General features: G+C 38.4%; 1 protein-coding gene across 2 annotated transcripts in view; it reads left to right on the top strand.

Moving 5' to 3' along the window:
• DCAF12 (DDB1 and CUL4 associated factor 12-like protein) overlaps positions 1-13,139 on the top strand; it is a 55,121-nt gene that overhangs the window by 23,631 nt on the left and 18,351 nt on the right. For both annotated transcript variants that reach the window (XM_081733645.1, XM_081733644.1), the window contains exons 4-5: positions 5,472-5,759; positions 10,970-11,126. In XM_081733645.1, the coding sequence (XP_081589771.1) occupies positions 5,472-5,759; positions 10,970-11,126 (445 nt within the window). The remainder of the gene's footprint in view (positions 1-5,471; positions 5,760-10,969; positions 11,127-13,139) is intronic.

Here is a 13,139-nt window from a genome sequence, read left to right as displayed (position 1 = left end):
TTCATTTTTTCTGGTTACAATGTTTAAAGCCATAAAACGAAAATAGAAAAACATAGCCAGAAGCGGTCTTTTGCAAACGATTAAGCGTCTCAAAGCAACATAGTATCAGGACGATGCCGAACACATTACTAACACCAGAAGTGGTTCAAATGTAATATTTATTTGGTTGCAATACTGATTTTCATAGCAAAAACGGTGAGGGAGATCGTGCGGTTTTCTGTAATCGATTCACTGTGCCAAGAATGGTTTGCATCTTCTCAATTAATCTTCTGTCCAAACCGGAAGAAGTTAAAATTAGCCATTTCTGGTTTTAACGTTTATAGCTATAAAACGAAAATAGTAACAGCGAGCTTTTTTTTAATGTTCAGCGTTTGAAACGAACATATTGTGACAATCCCGAACGCTGTACAAAAACCGGTAGAGGTTGAAATTTACTATTTCCGGTTTCGATTTGCCTTTTGCCTTACAAAAACGGTAACAGATAGCGAGAAATGCTTTTTTGCAAAAAAAAAAAAATCGCCGTCTCAAGGCAACGTACCATGACTATCTCGAACATTATCCCACGTTATTAACACTGGTTTCTTGTAAAAGTACTATTGTATCCCATATACTCTACATAGTTCCGAGTTCGCATCTTTCCTGAAAAAGCAAAAAATGTTATGTTACAGGATAGCCTATTCGAACACCACCGGCAAGCCATTCGAGTCTTAAATCCGAGGCCAACGTCCACAATATACATGTCCCTAACCTTGCGCCAAATTGTACATGAGCTTGCGGTCTTCTGTTTGAATCCCCACGAGGCTAATGCGCAAGTGGAAATAATCTACATTCATGAACTTATCTTTGAATAGGGGAGCAGTTCGGAAAATAACCTGAGAGATCAAAATTTGGACATTCTTATTTCTACTTATTTATACTATACAATATAAAACGGGATCATTTCAATACAGGAGTAATATACTTTACTTTCTCCTTTACGTCCATTATTGTTTTGAACTATAAACATGCATTAACATGTAGGCGCTAGAATACCAACCACGGAAGGACAAATTTGCATATTAAAAAAAAAAAAAAAAAAATTATCTACTTTAGACTCAACATTTTTACAGAATTACCATTCATTACAACCATGCATATATATTACAACCATATTACAACCATGCATATATATAACGTTATTATATTAACGTGAATATGTTTCTTAAATAGAGTATGTATAACTTTGTCCTTATTCGTTTTGGTTTTCTCATACTTTGACATATCGCACTAACACTGTCCACACATTTTTGCACACTGTAGGAAATGGAAAGGAATAAATAGCATCCAAAAATAACGGAATTGGATAATAGCTGCACTTCTTGGAGATGCGGAGATTTGAGTGTAACAAATAAATAAATAACTCCATGATGTAGTTATTTTCTGCTGAATGCTTTTACCACAATAACATGTTTACTGTGGTTTAGTTTTACAAAACTGTATCAGTAAGAATATCGAATGCATAAGTCGAACACTACATGAAAATACTTGAATCAATACTAGTTTGTGGCGAAATAAGTAATTGTCGCGTAATAAACTTTTATTGCTGTACACAACTTAATTGCATGCTAAATACAGGGTGGCCCAAAAGTAAATATACAGTCCCGTACTGATCGGTCTTGACATTTTATATCATTTACTTATTGTTATCCATACATGTATTGATTTAATTTCTTTCTTATTTGTTCTTAATTTATTTTCACTTATACCTCACTCGGTACAAACCAAAGCAAATAAATTCATTAAATTAATAAATTGAAATGTCATATTTAATCGATATTGGTCTGTGTACCTATTTTTGGGGCATCCTGTATATTCTGTTGCAATATATTAGACAGCGAATGCATAACTGTCTACGAAAAAGGTAGTTCGTGTACTCAATACGAATTAAATGAGAAAGAACAACCCAAGCGAGGGATGCAGTTATGAAGTTCCGAAGTATACAGACTCTGGCTTGTCTTAATTTCACAGAGTTTGAGTATTTCATTGTCCTGCAGTACGGGAGAATCCCGATATTGCTACTGGCTGTTTCAAAATGTTCATGATAAGCAAATAGAAATGTACATAAATTGGTATAAGCAAATAGAAATCTACATAAATTGGTATATGACAATTGCATCTAAGTTAACACATTTAGTCCTGGCAACGCCTATTTTTTTAAACACCTGAGTTTTTTGAGAATATAGTCCGTGAATTTATCCCACGGTAGCATTATAAGTGTTTTCAGTTCAGTTTCCAATAGAAATTACGATTGAATCATTAAATGCTAATGACATTTAAAAAAAAATAAAATAAAATAAAAGAAATGAAAATGTTTAGTAATTATGAATGTGTTATCATTATTCCAATTTCTGCTCTCTTGTACTCTGAATTTAGGCAAAGGAAGATTTGGATCGTGGTTCTTCAACAAAGCGTTTCGTTGTGTCCAATTGTATTTGATTACTGGCAACATCCTCTCCAAGAGAACACATGATCTCTCTTTGGAATACAAGAGTTTGGTTGTTCGTTTCAAAGAAAGAAAACAAAATCCACTACTTCTTAATGTTTCAGCTTTTTTCTCATATACGTAGAATAAATAATAACGCCTTTTTTTTCAGTTAGCTGGGGGTGAGCTTTTCGGACCGTTGTCCTCTGGCTGTTTCTATCTTGTGTCATATCCGCTGTATCATCTCACTGCAGCATATCGTTCTTAACACAATCTCCCTACGCCTTCTTTAGCAGTCTTCGGGTTCGTATCCCATTTAGTTCTATAGCGTCCACTCGATGAACAATGTATTCCAAAGATCTTACATACTCAAACTATGTCAGTCTACTTTCTTGCAGTTTTTCTACTACTGGTGTCACCTTTACTTCCCCGGATCAATTCATTCTTAATTTGTCCTTCCACGTCACTCCACACATCCACCGCAGCATCTTCATCTCCGCTACATATAATTTCTGTTCCTCTCGCTTCTTTGTCTTCCAACATTCCACTCAGTATAGTATGGCAAGCCACTCCACTACTGTTTTGTAAACTTTTCCTTTAAGGCATATTGATATCCTACGATCACACAATACTCCTGCCGCTTCTCTCCATTTTGTCCAACCGCTGCTGCAGTTTGTTCTATTCTACATTTTCCTGCAGTATTGATCCCAAGTACATGAGTTTCCTCGTCATTACGACTTCTTCTTCGTCCAGTCGTATTCTTGTATTCTCGATTACATTTTTCCTGAAAGGGCAATGTAAATATTTTATCTTGGTTTTACTAAATTCTAAGTTCTTTGCTCTCCTATGCTCTTCTGCAGTGCTGCCTTGGTCTCACTCACTAGTACAATGTCATCCAAAGTGCTAATTCTTGGATATTCATTGTAAGTTAATTCATCACAATTGCAAAAAGGTATGGGCTAAAACTAGATCCCTGTTGAAGTCCCACTTTAACTGTAAACTCTTCTGTTATTCCACACGCTTATTTAACTCCTGTCCTACATCCATTATACATACCTTGAATTATACAGATGTACGTGTACGGATCGGAACACACTTCTTCTTTGGTGCCCATTAAATAAGATTCCGTGGCACTCATATGCTTTCTCAAGATCGATGAAAACCGTATTAAGGTCCTTGTGCTATTCTTTGTATTTTTCTATAGTATTGCAGAAAATGATTTCTGGTTTAAATAAATTGTATAGTCCTGGCTAATAGAACCGTAGAATGGTTTCAACGTTTTGTTCATAGTAGGAGTAGAAATTCCTTATTGAAAACAATCGAATACAGCAAAGTTTGTTATAAACGAACTAATGAAGCAACACATTATTGTGGGTGACAGTATAAGTAAAGTGTTCTGAAAATAATTTCCGTATTTGAAATGTAATTTGTCTTAACTTGAGCATATGTGTGAGCTGGGTTATAACAAACGGGACAATAAGATCTGTGAGATTAACCATAAGTTAACCGGGTGGTAACACTGCCATTTATATTATAGTTTCAAAACCGGCCGCCAGAACTCTTCGCTGGTCGAGCAATATAGCCTAGGGTACAAGAATCTTAAGTTTCTACCCTAATAGTTCCGGAAATGTGATGAATAACCACGAAAATAAAATAAATAAATAAATAAAACTTCGTAGAGCTCGCGTTTCGCAAAATCCTGTCTTATCTACAGCCTAAAACCAACAATAATATTTGTACTAAATTCCATTGCTCTGTGCGTAATAGTTTCGGAGATCTATTGGTGAGAGCACCAGTAAATGTACAATTCCAGATTACAAAATTAATTTGCTATAAATCGATTGTACTGTTAGTAGTTAATGAAAGCTGACCAGTGACATTTAAAAAGTGTTTTGGTGATTGAAAGCGGTTACCCACAGCATAAAATTTAAAAAAAAAAAAGTTGAATTTGGAGCCACTCACCCTGAATCCCATTGGACCACAGCACCTTGACCATAACAAGTTGCATTTATCCTTCTTCGATTATGAGCAATGGACTGGAAGGTGCTAAGAAGTAATTTGGAGGTCGCCATTATCCATTGTGTAACTGATATAAAGTCATTGTTTTGTTTGGTTTGAACGTATCTTATGTGCTGACCAGATTACTGAGAAGACCTTCAACATGGATTGTAAGTTAACAGATTTCTTTTGTGTCCACCGTCAATACCAACTTTTTTTTTTTTTTTTTCGTTACAAATGTTGCATAAACGTTGAAAAATGACTGCTTTCTGATTAAATTAAACTGCCCTGATTATATTTCAACAACACAATTCCTATATTCATTGTTTAAGTGATCTAAACTAATTGATTTAGTAGTAGAACAGTAACTTCCCACCTTCTATGTTTTTACTAGCAACCTCTCTTTGGTGTATGTTAACGTAATGATCAGTATTTTGACAATGTCATCCTAAAGGCTGTCCGGTAGAACTCGCAATATATATATATATAACACTAGCATATACTTCTAAGGCTCTGCTCTTTGCCCGATAGCATTTTAAATTAACGAAGAATGGGTCTTAATAATCTTAAAAGATCATTTAATTATTTGATATATCGAAAACAGTTTCATGTTTAGTTCATTTATTCATGCTAACGCAGTCCCTTTTACTTCTATTTATTTATTTATTTATTTATTTATTTAGCGGCCAGTTTTCATATTTTTACCGATGAAACGCTTTACAAAAGAGGGTTTGCTGTTTACTATCCGAAAGTTTACATACAGCGAAAAAGATGAATTTAATTGCTAAATGCTACTTACTTTATGAAACACACACTTTTTTTTTTTTTTTTTTTAAATTACTAATTTGGTTTGTTTTAAAGCTGAGCGTGGATACTTAATCAGTTGTTTTACTGTTTTACTCTAAAAGGGAGGGATATATATATATTGCATAAGTTAGTGTAAGTGATAAACCTCAATGTCTGGTGTATAAGAAATTGCTTTAACGATAGAATATATTTGTTTTAATTTCAGAACGCACATGATGACTGGGTATTCGATATGTGTTGGTTAGACGACCAATTTCTTGTATCTGGTTCAAGGGATACAAAAATGGCTCTGTGGCGAATCGAGGAAGATGCGCTGTGTGATTCTTCCAAAATGGACATTCCAGTGTATAAGCATATACAACCACTAAGTGTCAAGCTCTGTAAGTCTGCGCAGAAAGTTCGGGCTGTTACTTACAACGAATGCTACGAAGAAATTGCGGCATTATCTCTGAATGGGTTTATTCATATTTGGAGTGCAGGAACATTCAGACAGGTAGGGTTTATTTTTGGTGCATGTGCGTGTGTTTATTAGTTTGTTTCATTGCTAAAAGTGCAAAGTTAATAAAGCACCTCAAGTGTTACGGGCAAGTGATGATTATGTCTATAGAATACAGTGTCTTGAGTGTTAAAAAGTTAGACCACTAATAATGTATATCGAGTGTTGTGCGAAATATACTACCACTCAAACATTTTCGAACGCCGGTTTTTTGTAAGCATTTACTGTGATCCCACTATTTTGGCATGAGAACTTTACCGCTGTGCATCAGATGTACTCCTGCCCAAAGCATAGAATTTGACGACAGTTGAATTGAGGTCTGAGAGGTACTGCAGATGAGATGTCAACTTATAATTTTTAAAATTGAAACCCAAAGAGACAGTTTGGTATAGATATTGCAAATTATAAACAAAAGTGTGGAAGGTGAGGCAAGATACTAATTTTGTTTGGAAAGTGTAGACATTGAGGATTAATGCAGTGACAAAAATTTGAAAGAAAAAGTAGTTTTCCAAATTTTGCAGTTCGCTATACCTTATAGATATGCTGGCTTTAAAATAGCTAAAAACGCCATTATTTGAAAAATGTTTACAACGTTCAATATGCATCCTTCTCTGCTCAATTGTCGCTCAGTGGAGGCGTATATGTAATGCTTGTCATTACTACTTCAGCGAGCAACAATGGAGCATACGAAACCATCATTCAAAGTATGGTATTTTTGGCGTTTTAAACGTTACCATATCAACAAGGTATAAAGAACTGCAAAATTTGGACAGCTACTTTCTCTTTCAAATTTTTGTCACTACATTGACGCTCTATGTCTACACTTTCCAAACAAAACTAGTATCTTGACTCACCTTCCAAACTTTTGTTTATACAATGCAATATCTACAGATGGTGATCAGAAAAATGGAAACACCTGAACGAAATTGCAACTTATCAGATTATATTAATATGGCCACTTTCACTTCAGCCTTGATGCGACGTGTGATGGAGGCATAGAGGTCGTGAATGGTAGCAAGTGGAATTTTACACCATTCCTCGTGCAGGGCATTGGCCAGTTCTGTGAGACAGGATGGAGGTGGAAATCGTCGCTGGAGTCGTGTTTCCAAGACGGACTACAGATGTTCAATTATGTTGAGATCTGGGGATTGGGCGGGCCAGGGGAGGTGCTGAACTTCATCCCGATGTTCCTCAAACCACGCTGCAACAACGCCAGCTGTGTGAATGGGTGCATTATCATCCTGGAAGATGGCGTCATTGTCCGGGAACAACATCCGGACCATAGGATACAAGTGGTCTCCTAAAATTGCGACATAATCGTTGGCAGTGATTCGTCCGCTAAGTGTGATCACAGGACCCAATGAAAACCATGATATGGCGGCCCACAGCATCACCGAGCCGCCGCCATGTTTCACAGTTGGGCGGAGACACTGCAGATCATAAGCTTCTTTGAGCGTTCTCCACACATAAACACGGCCCGCCCGTGGTTGGGAATAGGATGAAGGATGGCTCATCCGACCATATCACACGTTTCCAGTCCTCAACGGTCCAAGTTGCATGGCCGCGGCACCATTTGCGGCGTGCGAAAGCGTTATGGTCCCTGATGAGCGGTTTGGCCCGTGCAACACGACCCCGTAAGTTCATGTCATGTAATTCGCGGCGGACTGTGATTGTCGAAACAGGGTGGGGGAGGTGCTGATTGAGTTCCTCCGTCACTTGCTCCGCAGTGGCACGACGGTTCTGCGTGACAATGCGCTTTAATACCCGGCGTGACCTGTCACTCATGATTTTCTTCCGCCCACTGTTCCACTTCCCCGGTGTGGTTTTCCCGTGTGTTGTGTAGGCCGTCATCACCTTCGACACTGTCCCACGCGACACACCTAACACAGTAGCCACTGCCGTAACACTCACTCCACATAACCGCGCACCAACAATTTGCCCTCTTTGAAAATCTGAGAGGTCTCCCATTTTACACTACCTCCGTCTGCTGCAGCCACTGTACACTGCTGTTCCACTGCGCCTGACGTAGTATGGAGACCGACCTAACACACCACCACCAGCGGTCCGGTGCTGCGGGCGCCACGACACCACTGCCAATCCATGCATCTGACGTGTTGCCAACTACAGGTGTTTCCATTTTTCTGATCACCATCTGTATATCAAATTGTCTTTTTGGTTTCAATTTTAAGAATTATAATTTGACATATCATCTGCAGTATCTCTCAGACCTCGATTCAACTGTCGTCAAAGTTCTCATGCCAAAATAATAGGATCATAGCAGATGCTTACAAAAATCCAAGGTGTTCAAAAACTTTTGAGCGAGAATGTAATCGAGAGAATTTATACTCTTACAAGTAGTACTATGCAAATAAGCAAATGAAGCATGTACTTTAATTTAGAAAAAACTCACCCACTTGACTCTTTGATTTCAACCTCAAACAATAGGGATGATTAACAAAAAAATTGTTACTTACCAATGTATCCTTTCGCTGGAAACTAAATATTCTCAAGACGTATCGGAACAACAATCTAATTCCGTCTTCAGTGGAAGGTAACAAGGATAGAAATGGATAAGAGAAATATGGTGTGCTAAGAGGAATACATATCACGAAATGAACGTAACGTAAAAATGGTTACTAAAAAGAAAGAGCAGAGCACAATGGAAGAAAGTGAGTTGAGTTTGAAAGAAACGTGGTGTCTATGCTACGTCACTGTTAGAAACAAAATGCACATCAAAAGTGGGTAGCCAGAATCCAGATTTAAATCCGGTTTATGTATAAAAAAGGATGCTTTAATCTCTCTTTGTTTTTTGTTTTTCTTGATATATATATATATATATATATATATATATATATTTTTACCTGTTACATTAACTTGTTTCATATTATGTATATGTTCCTTTAGGTGAAGTGACAATCCCTACTTACTTTCTTCTTATGACTTAAAAAAAATATCTAATGTGTTCTTTAATTTGGATGTTAATTGCGCTTGGTTTGACCTATATATGGAAAGTCACATTCACACTGAGCACAATAAATACGTATTTATCGTGCTTAGTGTGAATATGACTTCATATATAGGTCAAACCAAACGTTATATTAACACCCGCTGGATCCTGTGGCGCTTATGCAAGCCACTATACCATGGAGAAGACTAAATTCCAAGAGGCGCCACTTTGGATGCTTCACAACTTCTATTTTGTTTTTTAATTTTTGTTCCCTTTTTACACCGTCCCTGTATTATATGATTAAGCGTTTACTGATAGTGATAGTGATTAAAAGACTGATAGTGTACTTTTGTAGTGTTGTGATATATAATTCCGCAAATGCTTGACTCGCAGCGAGAACCATTACGTATTATATACTAAAAGAGTTTTCTACCAAAAGTTGTTCCGGATACATGGGAACTATTTTGATGCGTCACTACCATTTGCAGACGTGAGTTGTTGCTTAGGACCACAGTTTGCTGTTAGTCTGTAGCCTCCTCTACCAGGACTCGGAGTGAAGTGGAAGCAGGAGTGTGATGTCACCAACTGAACCGCTGTTGGGGAGAGTAAATTGGGCATTTTCCAAGTAAAGGTAACCTTGAAATGATTTTAAAACAATCTTGAGATGAAGATTTGACCGTCAGAAAACCTTGTGTTCATGCCATTGTGACCCGCCAGTCCAGCAAGGATCCGTGTGAAATATTCACCTACAAAAGGCTTTTAGTGAAAGAAGTAAAAGAGTATTAAGAATGCATTGGATGGCTTGCCAAGAAAACCTGTCCTCACAAAGGAAGATCGCCGAAGGATCCATGTGTCTCCTACGAACAGAACCATCAACTTCTGAGACTGCAGGGCTATCGTAATTCCTGCGTACACCACTTGTATCCTCGGTACATTGCTGAGCTAATTAAAGGAGGGATGGCTCAGTGGTAGAGCACTCATCTCTAATATGAGGGATTCCTGGTTCGATCCAAGGCCACTTGAGTTCGTAGTGGATAACATAGCGTCCGTGGGTTTCCTCCCACATTCTCATTCCTCCACGTTTTTCATAATTGAGCGGCTCGGGGGAAACATAATGGTATGTCAGTCATATGTTCTAACTTTCGAGTAAACTGGAAGAAAGTTCAGTATTCCTATGTAATTCAATGCAAGGACACATACCAAACAAATTTCCCTTACCATCTGCAGGTACATTTTCGAAATTACCTACAAACTGTTTTGTGGTTCGATGTTCGTGGAACCTAGCTCAATTTCACCAGAATGGCACGTAGCATTGTGTTCGCCCTAGCTGCTCAATTATTCACCTTCATTAATCATCTATCTCTTTCAGCCTACAGAACATAACTGTAGGAAGTAAAACGAAAGATTACATGAAGACCAATTGCTGAGGACTGTCTGAACGGCACCTACCAGATGACAAGTGGAAGTGTGTGACCATACTGAATGAAGCATACATTTACCTGTCCGACAGTGGTCAAATACTGTTCTTATCTATCGTTTTAGCGTTAAGTGGATATGGATAAGAACTCGTGGCAAGAGCCCTAATCGGTCCAGTGAATTTTTGTCCGTTAGAACTTCTAAAATTAAATCATAAAGATCTTCGTGGCCTAACTGTAAGTGCGGGATGAAGATCTTGTTTATTTTATTTTATTTTAGTTTAGTTTAAATATACTAAATTTAGTGTAAATCTTTGAATTTAACTTCCCACGATTATGCGTGTTATGCTAAGGGAGACGATGATTAAAGCAAGTGAATGATGAAACAAGAATTGGTGGAATGAGAAAGTGGGATGAAACGGGGGTATCCCGAGGGAAACCACGAGCACGATGTTCACCACAAACTAACTTGGTCCGGGATCGAACCAGGGGTCCGACGCACCAGAAGTAAGCGCTCTAATAGTGAGTCCTCGTGCTCCCACTAATTTAGTATAAGTTCTTAGCTCTAGAAAGACTGCAGAGAGGAGTGATAGAGAGTATCTATGTCTATTCTCCAGCACAATCTCCTATAATGGAAATTGCGATGAGCGATTATTTACAATACTGGTGGTCCGATAGAACAGCACCGTTTGTAGTGTCATAGAGTAAGCATTACGCCGAAATAAAATTTATTTAGAAGCATTATGTCGAACTAATTCCGAATCAACGCACTGTATATTTTTAGAGAATATTTCATTCGCTACCCCTATGTATGCTCAATATTTTCCTTTCTTTCTTTTTTGCAGAAATTATCAAGGAAACTTCCTTCTTGTCAAGAAAATGTATGTTTGGCAGTTCAGAAGGGAGGAACATATGCAATTGGATGTCGATCGTACACTTTGTTACTCGATGCTCGAACTTTGCAGCCTGTGAGAAAAATATCATCCCGTTACAGTGGCTGTGGTTAGTATTAGATATAGTGCTTTAAATGCTCATTTACTTCAAAATATCGTAGCAGGTTTTTATTTTCCATTGTTTTATTACATATTTGTTACTTTCTTGCCCTTTTCTTTACTTATTTCTTTCTTTTGATCTCTAATACATAAGTAGTTTTTAATATATTGTTTTTTCATATATTAAAATATATTCATATATTCATATATATATATATATATATTTATATATTATTCATATATTTTTATCAGTTTTGTTTTAACTACCTTTTCATCAATAGATACTGATAGCTCTTCCCTCTAAGAATTCTCTGTGTGAAACCTCAGCTCGTATATCCTGGCTGCTCGCTTTTTTCCATCATAACATTCATTATGACTGACCAGTGATAAGTAAATAAACTGTTATGTTCTTTCGTTCTATCTTTTTAATTCTCTTTCCTTTTCTCCCATTATGAGTCATTGTATTTTAATTCGTGTGTCAAGTTCTGTAATATTTTCCAAAAGACACCCATTCGAAACTGTCAGTTACATTATTAGTTTTCCGTGTTTCTATTTACTACACTTCTTAGATTTTAGTGTCTGGATTGCTAGCTTTTGAGCTACTATAGTACTGGGGAACAGTAGCGTAGACAGAATTACATGAAGGGGGGGGGGTGTGTGTCAAGTTATAGCGTTTCAGGATTTTTGTATACATATCTTAATGTAGATGGAAGTGGTGTACCTTGCTCGTCACCTACATCAATCTGCGGCCGTTGGGCCTAATTTATGAACCAGTACCATTAGATGCATCTAGCCTGTTATTTCTCTGTTTGGACCCTATTTCCTTGTGTATTATGTGCACCTTCAAGGTCTGTCCCTCGAACTATGTAGATTCGCTATAAGCATGTAACCCTAATTCCTCAGAAAGTGGGACACGCCCACTGCGCGGCCAGACCGAAGTCCTGAGTGCCTACCATTACTTATTGGTCAGTCAAGGCTCTGCAGGCATGGAGCCTAAGCGTTAAAGCAAGCTCACTTCCTGCCCTTGTTCGCTGTTACCCAGAATCCTAGGAGAAAATCACATAGGTTACCGAATCCTGCTTTAAGGCAGCAGCCCGGTATAGTCAGCTTAATCCGGGAACCCCAGGCCTGCTCAAAAATGCTTGTTCTCGGCCCTGCCTGCCACTATCTACAATGGCTACTGCCTTCCATGTAGAGGTACCGCGAACACGTCAAGATACTCCCGCATCTCATCCCGTATCCAATGGTACGTGTTAAGTCACTATTTGAGTTTGATGTACTCCTTATCCTGTAGAGCTTCCTTGGGATCAGCACCTTTTCCCAGTCACCATTCAATCCTCCTCTAGGCAGTAGACTGACAATACCCTCCCGATAGGATCGTCCAAGCAATATGAGACTTCCTCTAATTACGGTAGAGGTACACCGTACATTACCAGAACCAATGACTGATGTAGACCGTCTGCGTACAGACGTGTTCATTTGGGAATTGGGAACCTCCCCTGGTAGACGCACCCAAGCAATACGGGTATGCCTTTCTTTAACGTGTTGAGGTACCATGTACACGTTGTAGCTAAGCTACCTTCCGAACCCAATGGTACGTGTAGGCCGCCATTGGGAGGGACCACCACACACTCTCTCGGTAGGGCCGTTCAACCAATACAGAGTCTCCTCTATTTACGAAAGAGGTACATCGTACATGACCAGACTCAGTGGCTGATGTAGATTGTCTGCCTTTAAAAACAAGAGCCATTCGGGAGCGTCGGCTCCCCTGGTAGGGACATGGATCCTGCATCTAGTAAAATACCTGAACCTGCGACGAATGTGTTAGGATACGAATATCCAATCCCCGACTCAAGAGCACGCACGAAACTCTCTGTGAGGATTACGCTATATCATCTTCCCGGTAGAGCGTGAATCAGCCCTCCTGGACACACCACTATCCCTTTTTCATACATGTTGGGCCATTATGTAGTCTTATCTCACGGACCCAAGGGCACGACCTAGTTGCCCATTTCGGAGGATA

Source organism: Thermobia domestica, chromosome 12 (genome assembly GCF_964235325.1).
Source record: "Thermobia domestica chromosome 12, izTheDome1.hap1.1, whole genome shotgun sequence".
Lineage (NCBI taxonomy): Eukaryota > Metazoa > Arthropoda > Insecta > Zygentoma > Lepismatidae > Thermobia > Thermobia domestica.
This window is presented reverse-complemented; position numbering and strand designations above follow the sequence as displayed.